Source organism: Schistocerca piceifrons, chromosome 3 (assembly GCF_021461385.2).
Source record: "Schistocerca piceifrons isolate TAMUIC-IGC-003096 chromosome 3, iqSchPice1.1, whole genome shotgun sequence".
Classification (NCBI taxonomy): Eukaryota; Metazoa; Arthropoda; class Insecta; order Orthoptera; family Acrididae; genus Schistocerca; species Schistocerca piceifrons.
In genome coordinates, this window is record NC_060140.1 from 194,844,918 (window position 1) to 194,859,415 (window position 14,498).

The 14,498-nt window shown below is 41.5% G+C and overlaps 1 protein-coding gene across 2 annotated transcripts in view; it reads right to left on the bottom strand.

Moving 5' to 3' along the window:
* LOC124787710 overlaps positions 1-13,530 on the bottom strand; it is a 105,151-nt gene extending 91,621 nt beyond the window's left edge. Inside the window, exons 1-3 of one of the 2 annotated variants that reach the window (XM_047254544.1) lie at positions 13,247-13,530; positions 3,110-3,243; positions 2,877-3,026 (exon numbers count right to left, since the gene is read on the bottom strand). In XM_047254544.1, the coding sequence (XP_047110500.1) occupies positions 2,877-3,026; positions 3,110-3,238 (279 nt within the window). In that variant the 5' untranslated portion in view covers positions 3,239-3,243; positions 13,247-13,530. Of the gene's footprint in view, positions 1-2,876; positions 3,027-3,109; positions 3,244-13,054; positions 13,158-13,246 lie in introns of those variants that run through there. The other variant, XM_047254545.1, reaches the window with a different exon arrangement.
* Positions 13,531-14,498: the final 968 nt, after the last annotated feature.

Below are 14,498 nucleotides of genomic sequence, written 5' to 3' on the forward strand. Positions count from 1 at the left end.
AAATTTCCAGCAGTTGCACATTAAACACAGACATGTTCAGGGATGCCAACTGAATTTCATTTCAACACACAATTACCGTGAAATTCTGAATGATCCAGAATTTTTTGAAAAGACCTCATAATTGACACGAGTGAAGCCTCACTTTAGTGTGCAATATGTCTACAAGTATAAGTAGTTTGGCGATGAAAAGTCTTGATCAAAATATATAATTGAAGATCAAAAGTAACAGCTTATTGTATTGTTAAGGTAGGCATATAAATTAAACAAAAACACACACACAACTGTACAGATGCACTGCCCCAGCTGACTGCAACTTGATTGGGATGTGAGGTTCTACCAAGTGGAGTGAACAAGAGGAGAATGGTCGCAGGGAGGGTTGAATAGATGGGAGGGATGTAAACTGTCCTGGGAAAGTCTATTAACAAAGTTTCAAGAACCGGTTTTAAATGATTACTCTAGGGATATACTACAACCCTGTGCATATCATTCACATAGGGATCGTGAAGATAAAATTAGAATAATTACTGCAGCACAGAGGCATTCAAACACTCATTCTTCCTGTGCTCCATACGTGAATGGAACAAGAAGAAACTAATAACTGGTATAATGGGACATACCCTCTGTCATGCACCTCACAGTGGTTTACAGAGTATACAGATATACAGGGTGTTACAAAAAGGTATGGCTAAACTTTCAGGAAACATTCCTCACACACAAAGAAAGAAAATATGTTATGTGGACGTGTGTCCGGAAACACTTACTTTCCATGTTAGAGCTCATTTTATTACTTCTCTTCAAATCACATTAATCATGGAATGGAAACACACAGCAACAGAACGTACCAGCGTGACTTCAAACACTTTGTTACAGGAAATGTTCAAAATGTCCTCCGTTAGCAAGGATACATGCATCCACCCTCCGTCGCATGGAATCCCTGATGCGCTGATGCAGCCCTGGAGAATGGCATATTGTATCACAGCCGTCCACAATACGAGCACGAAGAGTCTCTACATTTGGTACCGGGGTTGCGTAGACAAGAGCTTTCAAATGCCCCCATAAATGAAAGTCAAGAGGGTTGAGGTCAGGAATGCGTGGAAGCCATGGAATTCGTCCGCCTCTACCAATCCATCGGTCACCGAATCTGTTGTTGAGAAGCGTAAGAACACTTCGACTGAAATGTGCAGGAGCTCCATCGTGCATGAACCACATGTTGTGTCGTACTTGTAAAGGCACATGTTCTAGCAGCACAGACAGAGTATCCCGTATGAAATCATGATAATGTGCTCCATTGAGCGTAGGCGGACGAAACTAAAATGAGCTCTAACATGGAAATTAAGCGTTTCCGGACATATGTCCACATAACATCTTTTCTTTATTTGTGTGTGAGGAATGTTTCCTGAAAGTTTGGCCGTACCTTTTTGTAACACCCTCTAAATGTAGATGTAGAGTGTGGCTGCCTGCAGGGAGGGAGAGGCAGCAAGTGCGTGTGATAAGAATGTGGCTCTGGTGAGATCAGTTCCCCCTATCCTCTCACACAACCACACCACCACCACAACCATCACAATCACAACATATCTGGTCTCTGTACTGTAAATGGAAATTCTTCTTAAAAAAAGAAGAAGAAGACGAAGAAAACCTTTGATTCCATAACATGCCATGCCTCAATCTTCACTAGCTTCTGTCTCACACCCACCTCCGTAGCTGGCCCCGAATCTGTACAGCACTCACTCTACACTCATGTCCTTATCATCGTAGCCTCTATCTATCTCTGTTCTATCTTTTCATCTCAGTCCACTCCTCCTCCACTTCATTATACACCACACACAAATCCCTCTGCCTGTGCCATAATGAACTGACTTGTGCCATATTCCTATCCCATGTGCTTGTCGCATCTTCCTCCCAGCAGTCAGTTAACCTTTCCATCCCTGCCTTACTTCTGTCCTCTTCTAGCCCACTCCATCTGACAGAACCCCATCAAATTTCAGTGTGCTGCTATGTAATAAACTAGGACAATGTAGACACACAGCTATGTTTGTATACATACTTCTTCATGTGGAAAGAATGACAGGTAATAAATTGGAGATACTGTTGACATTTCTAAGATATCATCAAAGGGAAAGATACCAACATCCATATAAGCTACTTGATCTGCAGTGAAGTACCATGTAGAAAGAAGTGGAGGGAAGTTGCCTTGACTCAATGTCCACAGTGTACAGAAGTCATCAATGAATCTGAACCACATGAAGGGGTTTAAGACTTTTGAGGGTAAGGAAGAGCTGTTCTAAAAAGTCTATGAGGAGGTTAGCACTGGATTGTACGTACAGGCCTTAAAGGTTGAAATCCTTTCAGTGGAACCACAGCATGTAGGAGTTGAGAAATATGTAGAAGGTGGGTGTGGAAAGTTCCAGGTTGGGCCACGGGATTTAGACAAGCACTGGAGTTCATTATAGACTTAAGGAATGAAATCACTGTACCAAGACTCCTAGATGAGAATCTCAGACAGCTGGTACAGATTTTCTGGCAAGCAAACAGACATGCCTAGTATATTGCATAGTAGCCTTCATTTGTAAAGGAAATTTCTTTGTTATCATTGGAGAGAGACTAGGGGATAGAGGTGAGGTGGGTGAGGAAGTCCTCAGAAGTTATTAGTTTGTCTTTAAGTGGGAGTGGGGTATGATCACAGATAAAAAATGATACAAAATCGGTGTGACAAAATACAATATGGTGACTTCTGGTCACTGAGATGGGTGACAATGATGTGTCCACAACAGGTAGCACATGAAGGAAACCACACAGGTGATTAATGACTACTTCAACATAGAGCTGCATTACAAGAAAAATACATAATATATTAGAAAAGAAGCAGAATCACTTACTATGAGCCTGTTATCCTCAATGGTCATTATAATATGAGTAGCAAGATCCAAAAAGTTATTATTCATAAGAAAGTTTACCACATCTTCCTCAACTGTCATATCCCAAAGAAGGCACAGCTCTTCTTCAAATTCACTTGTGAACTCTGTTATCTGAAGGATTAGAAAATAAAAATCATTTGTACCACCTACATAAAAGTAATTGATGATAATGAGAAAACTAGTGTGAACAATACCTGAGACAGCTTTATTAGTGTCTTTAGGACAGATCTCTCACTGTACATTGTGTTTCCAATTCGATCTCCCTTCATTTGCTGCAAGTCATTTTCAGCAGCACCATCAGCAATGAGAGTGTTTAATTCCATTTTATCTGTAAAAGAACAAACAAATGCAGTACCTAAAAGTAAGGTCTCTAGCAAAATCATAAGACTCCCACCTCCTTTCATGAGCAAACTTTGCGCATTCCATCAAAAATGTCATACTCATGTGCATAAGCTACAAACACTGCACACTGGCTGGTACTCTTGCCAAAGAAAGAATCTGCAAATCAAAAAGGTGTGTTCTTTCCTAGGTATATTAGCAACACTTCATCTAACCTAAGCAGTTGAAAGTAGCAATTCTACAGCTGGACAGTAGTAGCAGTAGTAATCCTTGTACCCATGTTAGAGATAAACAGCAACCCCAAAATAGATACAGATGCCATGCATAGGCAGTGCTTGGCACTGGTACAGAACACTAGGTGGTGCTTACTCCAAATCACATGGGCAAATCAGATGACTCCAATGTGTTCTTTTTAAGTGAGCCCGTTGGCTCCTCGAACAAACAATGGTGCTGAACTTTAACTCTGCCTGCAACTCGTTTATGGATCTACAACTGTAACTTAGTTGCTTCCTGGCCTTTGCACTGTCTAGTGGAATTCCCTTTAAACTTGTGTGCACATCAAGAGCACACAAACTCTACATGCCCACAAACTCTATGGACAAACCAAGCTTGGATACATAGTCTCTTCCAAGGCAGCAGCAACTGGCTGAACAACATCAGCAGCAGCACCAGAAATTCAACAAACACCTCCTACATTGGTGGCAGCACAGTAGCCTCTGACAAAGCACAGAACATATTTGATGTTGATGCTTTACTAGCCTATGGATTCCAAATCTTGGGTACTATTAATTTGACATCTCAGTCATTTTGTTTGAAATGCTGGATGCCTTGTGTTTGGCTGTGCCAATAACTACACAGTTCACACAATGATGAAATAGTTAGCCATCCCCAATTATTTACTTTTTTTTAATTTTTTTTTTTTTTTTTTTTTTTTTTTTGTACACTTGGCCTATACCAATCACATTACATGGCAACATCAAAGTATACACCAACAGGCTTTAACAGCAGACCATCTGAATACTCACCTCTCCTACCAGTGGGCAACTCTACTGGTAGAAATCTGCTAACCTACCGGCAAACTAAGGGTCCAGCGAGATCTAGGTCCTCAGCGGACACCAGAATCTCCACCTCATCCTCAGACACAGAGCTTGTAGGTAGTGGTCGTGTGGGTGCCACCGCAGTGCCTTGGTTCTTGGGGGTCTTTTTCTTTTTAGGTTTTTATCGCTGCTCCTTACGTTTGTCCAGCTGGGAGGGCTTCACTGATTCAGTCTCAGAGACTGAGGAGGACCGTGAATCCCTACAACCAGCTACCTGTGGTTGCTTCAGCCACTGGCAGGTGTCAGCGAATGGTGCTCTCTGCAGTTGACACAGATGGGAGGTGGAGCACAGGGAGTATTGGGATGTGAAGGATGTCCACAATCCCAACAGGTGACACTGGAAGTACAGAGGGAAGACATATGGCCAAACCTCCAGCACTTAAAGCACCGCATCAGGGGAGGGATATATGGCTTTACGCCACAGTGGTAGACCATCACCTTGACCTTCTCGGGTAATGTGTCAACCTCGAAGGCCAAGATGAAAGCACCAGTAGCAACCTGATTATCCCTTGGACCCCGGCGGACGTGCTGGACGAAATGGACACTTAGCTGCTCTAAATTGGTGTGCAGCTCACCGTCAGACTGCAATAGAAGGTCCCTGTGAAATATGACACCCTGGACCATATTTGAGGTCTTATGGGGTGTGATGGAAACTGAAACATCCTCCAGCTTGTCACAGGCGAGTAGTGCCCACGACTGGGCAGAGGATGCTGTTTTGATCAAGACCGACCCTGATCGGTTTTTGGACAAGCCCTCCACCTCCCGAAACTTGTCCTCTAAATGCTCCACAAAAAACTGAGGTTTCATTGACAAGAAATATTCCCCATCAACTCTCGTACATATGAGGTACCGTGGTGAATAAGCTTCACTACCATCCTTAGCCTGGCGTTCCTCTCATGGTGTGGCCGGGGCGAGGGGGGGAGGGGGGGGGGGACGATTTGAGGTCATATTTCTTAGCATTGAAGTTAGACCTTGACCACTTAGAGACTGCTGGTGTTTGACCACCAGGAAGAGATGACGTACCACGCTTCATGACGTGTCATCCGTCCTGATGCCACCCACTCCAACCAGGGGCCCTCCTCACGGGTACCACCCAGCCACAGCAAAGGCCACCTGGCAGGATGGCCATTGCTGGGAGTCCCAGGGTGACACGCATCTATTCCTTGGCATAAGTGGGGAGTTAACGGCACAGGCATCAGCAGAGCAATCCCTGTGTGGTCAGGGGGCTACAACCAACAGGGTACACGATGGCCCCACCACAACGAACTGGCTACCGTGCTGGATATCAGGTGCAAACGAGCTAAGAAGTCCATTATCGTCGACAGCGCAGAAAGCGATACTGCACAGAAAATGGAGGGAAATGTACCCAGGAGGGTGACCTCGCCCAACAGCTGGAGGATGAGAGGAAGTGCAGATCCATGTCAACGAAGGATGCGAGAGGTAATTGAACTGTACAGCACACTCTCCAGGGGATGCCACTGAGTAATCATAGCCTGTTCTTTCATGTAGTCAACCTTTAACTAGCTTGTTTATTTATTTGATTTATTTATTTGTGTGGTAGCCATATTAACTTCTCAATTAAAATAAAACCTGAGGCAAAATTTTTCCACCATTCCTAACATTCGCTTACCTAGGTAAAGTTTAGGATGCAGATGCATATCCAGAGTCTACTGAAGTGCATGGTGCACGAGTTTTTGTAAGGAAAACTAGCGTCCATGGTTCAGGGACAAATCTTGAGCCTTCTGAATGGCTCCCTGGAGCTAACATTTGGCTCAATTGAACTGGAGCTGTAATGTACACAGAGGTCATTTACATACAGCAATGGGGAAACCTAGGAGCCCACTGAGAACATGTTGCCATTGATGGAGACTACAAAAAAGGTGACATTTATGATCTACCACTGGGGGAATTTGTTCTATCATACAGGTTGGTTTCTGGCGGATATTGTGACTTGAACATAAAACAGTCAGAGTGACAATCATGAACTATAGACCCTGCCCTTGGTGGGGAGGCTTCCGTGCCTCAGCAATACAGATAGCCGTACCGTAGGTGAAACCACAACAGAGGGGTATCTGTTGAGAGGCCAGACAAACGTGTAGTTCCTGAAGAGTGGAAGCAGCCTTTTCAGTAGTTGCAGGGGCAACAGTCTGACGATTGACTGATCTGGCCTTGCAACACTAACCAAAATGGCCTTGCTGTGCTGGTACTGCGAACGGCTGAAAGCAAGGGGAAACTACAGCCGTAATTTTTCCCGAGGGCATGCAGCTTTACTGTATGGATAAATGATGATGGCGTCCTCTTGGGTAAAATATTCCGGAGGTAAAATAGATCCCCATTCGGATCTCCGGGCGGGGACTAGTCAAGAGGACGTCGTTATCAGGAGAACGAAAACTGGCATTCTACAGATCGGAGCGTGGAATGTGAGATCCCTTAATCGGGCAGGTAGGTTAGAAAATTTAAAAAGGGAAATGGATAGGTTAAAGTTAGATATAGTGGGAATTAGCGAAGTTCGGTGGCAGGAGGAACAAGACTTTTAGTCAGGTGAATACAGGGTTATAAATACAAAATCAAATAGGGGTAATGCAGGAGTAGGTTTAATAATGGATAAAATAATAGGAGTTCGGGTAAGCTACTACAAACAACATAGTGAACGCGTTATTGTGGCCAAGATAGACACGAAGCCCACATCTACGACAGTGGTACAAGTCTATATGCCAACTAGCTCTGCAGATGATGAAGAAATGTATGATGAGATAAAAGAAATTATTCAGATAGTGAAGGGAGACGAGAATTTAATAGTCATGGGTGACTGGAATTCGATAGTAGGAAAAGGAAGAAAAGGAAACATAGTAGGTGAATATGGATTGGGGGTAAGAATTGAAAGAGGAATCCGCCTGGTAGAATTTTGCACACGGCACAACTTAATCATAGCTAACACTTGGTTCAAGAATCATAAAAGAAGGTTGTATACGTGGAAGAAGCCTGGAGATACTGACAGGTTTCAGATAGATTATATAATGGTAAGACAGACATTTAGGAACCAGGTTTTAAATTGTAAGACATTTCCAGGGGCAGATGTGGACTCTGACCACAATTTATTGGTTATGAACTGTAGATTAAAACTGAAGAAACTACAAAAAGGTGGGAATTTAAGGAGATGGGACCTGCATAAACTGACTAAACCAGAGGTTGTACAGAGTTCAGGGAGAGCATAACGGAACAATTGACAGGAATGGGGGAAAGAAATACAGTAGAAGAAGAATGGGTAGCTCTGAGGGATGAAGTAGTGAAGGCAGCAGAGGATCAAGTAGGTAAAAAGACGAGGGCTAGTAAAAATCCTTGGGTGACAGAAGAAATACTGAATTTAATTGATGAAAGGAGAAAATATAAAAATGCAGTAAATGAAGCAGGCAAAAAGGAATACAAATGTCTCAAAAATGAGATCGACAGGAAGTGCAAAATGGCTAAGCAGGCATGGCTAGAGGACAAATGCAAGGATGTAGAGGCTTATCTCACTAGGGGTAAGATAGATACTGCCTACAGGAAAATTAAAGAGACCTTTGGAGAAAAGAGAACCACTTGGATGAATATCAAGAGCTCAGATGGAAACCCAATTCTAAACAAAGAAGGGAAAGCAGAAAGGTGGAAGGAGTATACAGAGGGACTATACAAGGGTGATGTACTTGAGGGCAATGTTATAGAAAGGGAAAAGCATGTAGATGAAGATGAAATGGGAGATATGATACTGCGTGAAGAGTTTGATAGAACACTAAAAGACCTAAAGTCGAAACAAAGCCCCGGGAGTAGACAACATTCCATTAGAACTACTGACAGCCTTGGGAGAGCCAGTCCTGACAAAAGTCTACCATCTGGTGAGCAAAATGTATGATACAGGCGAAATACCCTCAGACTTCAAGAAGAATATAATAATTCCAATCCCAAAGAAAGCAGACGTTGACAGATGTGAAAATTACCGAACTATCAGTTTAATAAGTCACGGCTGCAAAATACTAACGCGAATTCTTTACAGACGAATGGAAAAACTGGTAGAAGCCGACCTCGGGGAAGATCAGTTTGGATTCCGTAGAAATGTTGGAACACGTGAGGCAATACTGACCCTACGACTTATCTTAGAAGCTAGATTAAGAAAAGGCAAACCTACATTTCTAGCATTTGTAGACTTGGAGAAGGCTTTTGACAATGTTGACTGGAATACTCTCTTTCAAATTCTAAAGGTGGCAGAGGTAAAATACAGGGAGCGAAAGGCTATTTACAATTTGTACAGAAACCAGATGGCAGTTATAAGAGTCGAGGGGCATGAAAGGGAAGCAGTGGTTGGGAAGGGAGTGAGACACGGTTGTAGCCTCTCCCCGATGTTATCCAATCTGTATATTGAGCAAGCAGTAAAAGAAACAAAAGAAAAATTCGGAGTAGGTATTAAAATCCATGGAGAAGAAATAAAAATTTAAGGTTCGCCGATGACATTGTAATTCTGTCAGAGACAGCAAAGGACTTGGAAGAGCAGTTGAATGGAATGGACAGTGTCTTGAAAAGAGGGTATGATATGAACATCAACAAAAGCAAAACGAGGATAATGGAATGTAGTCGAATTAAGTCGGGCGATGCTGAGGGAATTAGATTAGGAAATGAGACACTTAAAGTAGTAAAGGAGTTTTGCTATTTGGGAAGCAAAATAACTGATGAGGTCAAAGTAGAGAGGATATAAAATATAGACTGGCAATGGGAAGGAAAGTGTTTCTGAAGAAGAGAAATTTGTTAACGTCAAGTATAGATTTAAGTGTCAGGAAGTATTTGTACGGAGTGTAGCCATGTATGGAAGTGAAACATGGGCGATAAATAGTTTAGACAAGAAGAGAATAGAAGTTTTCGAAATGTGGTGCTACAGAAGAATGCTGAAGATTAGATGGGTAGATCACATAACTAATGAGGAGGTATTGAATATAATTGGGGAGAAGAGGAGCTTGTGGCACAACTTGACTAGAAGAAGGGATCAGTTGGTAGGACATGTTCTGAGACATCGAGGGATCACCAATTTAGTATTGGAGGGCAGTGTGGAGGGGAAAAATCGTAGAGGGAGACCAAGAGATGAATACACTAAGCAGATTCAGAAGGATGTAGGCTGCAGTAGGTACTGGGAGATGAAGAAGCTTTCACAGGCTAGAGTAGCATGGAGAGCTGCACCAATCCAGTCTCAGTCACAACAACAACAACAAGAACAACAACAACATCAACAACAACGACAATCAGGATCGATGCTTGGGGGACTCTTTTCTCTAGTAAATATTGGTTACTGATGAACGCATTGATCTGAATGTGAAGCAGCTGGAGATATCCAAAGTTCTGGATGAATGGTGGCAAGCAACCTCAGAATCCCCACATTTAGAGTGTATAAAGAATGTGGTAGTGTTACCTAGCATTATGCGTTATTTGCAAACTGAGGAACACAGCAATTCAGTGTGCATGCATCTGAATGTGTTTTGCATTTGAAGTATATAAGACGGTTAGCGATACGATGGAATTCTGTAAAGCCAAATAGATTATGGGGTAGATATCCTTTGGATTCAATGCACCACAGCTGACATTCATCCACTACCTTTTCGAGCTGTTTATATATTCAATTCAAGAGAGAGCTCAGTCTGTAGTTGACAAGAATACAAAGATCTTTTCCTGGTTTTAATGTTGGGATAATGATAATCTCCCTACACTAGGGGAGAAATTGCTCTTCTAGCCAGAAGTGGTAACAGGTCTCAGAATATTTCTTTTACTATCATTTCAGCGGTGTTTCAGCATTTGGTTATGGATTTTGTCGAGTCTTGATGATGTGTCTTCACACAGTGCCAGTGAATTAGGCAGTTACCCTTAAATAAGTGTAACGACATAAGATTGCAAGTGTTTTATACGAATTGGCAGACTCCATTATGCTCTTACAGGACAAAAACAAGGCATGGTCATTACTGAACACAGATACTTCAGTGAAATGTAACACAAAGTGTTCAGCCACGACAGAAGGGTCGGTGATAATGTCACCACTGATAAGGATGCTAGAAACTGTTGTTGAGAGCTGTTGGTCATAAGTGCTGCAAAGTTTATGCCATATTTGTGAAGATGGTGTATGAACTCTCAACAATAACATATAAAGTTCCCAAAATTCCTTTTATTCCCATTCTTATTAAACAGCGAGTTTTCACGGCACGGATTTCTGATGAAGCGACTCTGAGGAGAGATGTATGTTGCTTCTGTGGCAAGTATGATCATTTCCATTGTTTTGCACTTGATACTGTCAACTCCCTTTGTTACTTAATTTCAAGCACTACTTGTGCACTAAAAACTGACCAATTAGATTTTCTGCTTGATCAATGCAATGGGCTTTCTCTCAATTGGAAGTTGAGAATGGAGAGAGTGATAGGAAACTGACAGCAGTTGCATAAATCATTACGGGTGTTCCTCTGGAATACAGGAGTGAGGACTCAGTTACAAATTTAGAGGTCTATAGCAGAGTATGTGCTACTGGCTGCACTGAAATAAGTTGGAGCTGCAGTACTGAAGAGGCATAGATCATGCTATGTAATAAATTTATATATTATCTTCCTCTTCTATACGTCTTTGTACTGCCACACAGTTGCTTTTCAGCATTAAAGTCAGCCAGTGACAAGAAGAGTGGGAGAAGATTTTCCACTGAGCCACTATATCTTGGTATGTAATCTTCAGTTTGGTAAATATAGGCATTGTAGGTTGTTACCTTGTTTGTCATCTGACCACAGACTGCAACTGCTCTCAGCACAGCATTTTGGAACACTTACTCACTAAAGATATTGGATCATACCACAGTACAGATTCTCCTCAATGCTCTGTTGGCATCAGCATACTTCTTACTAAAATGCATTATAGTTTCTTGTGGACACATGGTTATTTTTTAAGAGCCTAGTTTCTTGTAATTCAGTGAAGATAAAAGGATAAGCAGTGATCAGTTGGTTGAGCTCAGCAACATGGAGGTAAAACCTGTTACAGTTCCACTGCAATAATACTATGCAAGAAGTTTTAGTTTAACCTTTTGGAGAAGTGTTAATTGATATTTATGTTCCACCTGTGCAATCATAAACAGAGGATTTTCACGTGGAACTGGAGGGGACAGTTCCACTGGTACAAGAGGTCAGAAGGTCAGGAGGAGTGGAGATATCTTCTGCCAGAGGCAGACAGGCAGTCAATCTCACTGGGCATCTATGACCTGCAGTAGAAAGGATTAGTTATTTTGTCACAATTGTGTAGTTTCATTACCTCTCCCTCAAAACTGGGGAGTATTGTTCTGGGCAGGGCACTTCTGAATGCTATGTCTTCAGCAATTCCCACAGATATGAATGCTGGTGCAACAATAGAACATATGCCCCATACTGTTCGTTATAACAGCACTTAACTAAAACTGAAAGTAAATTCAGAAATGCTATAGTACATAATAGAACATCCAACTACTATCTTGGTGCATATTACATACTTACTAGTACATTTTACATCAACTATGAAAAGTGCAAGAGAACAGGCCACTATATAACTCTTATCTAAAGGAACAGTAGGTATGCCATTAAATTTAGAGAACTAGTAAGTTCTGAATTTTAAAATGTTCCATATTGTTTACTGCTACACTATCTGGATAACTGAAGCCTTCGATACTGTTTCAACTCAAACCACACTGTCACCTTCAACCTAACTGGGCCTCAGGCTACACTACAGATCAGCATGTCACAAGAACTATATTCTGAATTCACATTTGTTGGCTTTGTCAACTCTCAACTGAACTGTCACCCTTCTGCCTAATCTGTTTTTCAAAATATGCTACAGATCAATTTCTCATCACACGCTACCCACATTCCAAAAAATAGAGTGTAAGTGTTCTGATCTCTTCCTATTAGCATACATATATCATATACAACACTATTATTTCATGGCATGAAGCCGATATTTGATATCAATAAGTTCAGTTAGCTCCCACAGTCAGCTAGCACACACTATGATTTAGTTCCATATGCCAAGCCAGATTTTTGGGAGGCTGATGGTTTAAGGAAGATAATATGGTCTCAAATGCACTATTAAAAGAGAGAGCCATTGTCATGGAACATTGTGTTAACCACATAGTATCATCATTGATTAAATCTGACTGTCCACTTTTCATAAATAATGCCATCTGCAACCAAACGTAGTCTACTTGCCGCTAAATCAAGCTGCAACTTTATAAAACTATGAGTGAATAACGTTTTAGAAACGATCAGACAAAATTCTGTGGAATTTAGAGCCGTGTGTTTGAATAACTTCATCTATGAAGTGACATGACCTATGTTACAGATAGTTCAGTCTCAAATAGCTATTGAGAAGGAAACCAAACGAAAGAGACAGTTGCCAATTTAAATATCAATTTCTGGCGATTTCCATGAAACTAGTGTGAAGGATTTAACGTATTGGGCACACAGTTGCAAAAAAAAAAAAAAAAAAAATGGCACGACGTTAATGATCGAAACTGTGAATCAAGATATTTAAGCCTTTTGTCCATCTTTCGCCATCATCAGAAAAGCCGTATCTGTTGGATGAAATAATAAAGGTCAGGGTTTAGCGTCCCATAAAAAAATTATGGTATCATCACTGATACATCATTTAGAAATAATCTTATAAATATCTGGATGTCCTACTATTTACCTCAAAATAATTTCTGATATTTCAAGCTGTACAGGTTTCCAAAAGTAAGGAAAACCCAGAGAAACACGTTTCGTAAATCCTTTTTATTCTTACGGACGACATGTTCTGTGATTTGGAACATAAGTTAACTATACAGAAGTTTCATACATTATACGTCTCACGCTGATTAGTGAAGTATGATATGAGACTAACCTACGTGAAACTAAAATTTGTGAATCAGACTCGTGTCGATATAGGGCGTCGTCGTCGTTTATGTATGAAGCGCAACAACGTCATCTCTCTAAAATCCCACAACACCGTACCAAAACGTTGCACCACATGCACCCATCCAACAAAACGCGCTATAAACACAGCTGATACAGCACACTGTTTTGTTGCTGTTTGACAACAATATCTGTGATATAGACACATGTCCAAGGACGTTACACATGCCCAAGGAATTGCTGTAACTGTATGTTCGTCAATGAGACAAGAGTGCGGATCATGCGACGTCCATCGCTCGCTGCGTTAGACTTATTCTTCGACCTTAGGACATCCTAAAAGATGAACAATAATAGCACACAAAACTGGAAGTGTTAGTCGTGGTTTTGTGGTAAGAAACGATCAGTTGCGAAATCGAAAGAAGGTTGTTTGGTTTTTGCTGTATCCTCATCTATGCGTTCGTAGAAGGCTCTGGATCTTTATTATTCGTGTAATAGAAGTATGTTCTACAGTATTCGATGGTACTTACATATAAGAGCGTGCGCCCTCAGGAAATATTCTTCTTCGATTTTGTAACTCCAGTTTAATAAAAACACGAAAACTGAAATTCCTGCTACTTACGTAAACATTTCGCTGTTCCCCCCCCCCCCCCCCCCCCCCCAAAATATGTCGCGATTTCAGATGGTATCATTAAGCAAGAAACTAAGAGGACTGCTTAAACTGATATGAGTGAAATGAACAGCAATGACATTTATATTCTTGCTTGTCTCAAACATTTAGCTGCGATCGAATCGTTAACAACGCTTTCGTAAATTCGACGGCCAAGATAAAGATTGCACCACACAGCGAGCGAGGGACGTCATGTGACCCGAACGTCAGTTGAAGACTGAACGCCTGTTGTAGCTGCCTCGTTGAAAGAGTACGAAAATCATTGCGGAAGATGGTGATGTCTTATGCCTCCGGAAAGCGGACTGAGTTTCACACAAGCAGAGAAGTCTGCCAATCTGTAAAGCAACTGTTGTTAATAGCAGACACCAGTTATAACAACAGTGAGTATCAAAGGACAATTAAAACAAGTAGAAAAATTTGTATGCTCAGAAAACTGTGTAAAGAAGCACTAGAGTCGTATCTCAGCGAGGAACTTGGAACTATTAGCTCAGGACAGGAGCATGTAGAAGAACTATGACTCAGGTTTATAAGGATAGTTGACCGTGCACAGGGTAGATATGTACTCAATAGAACA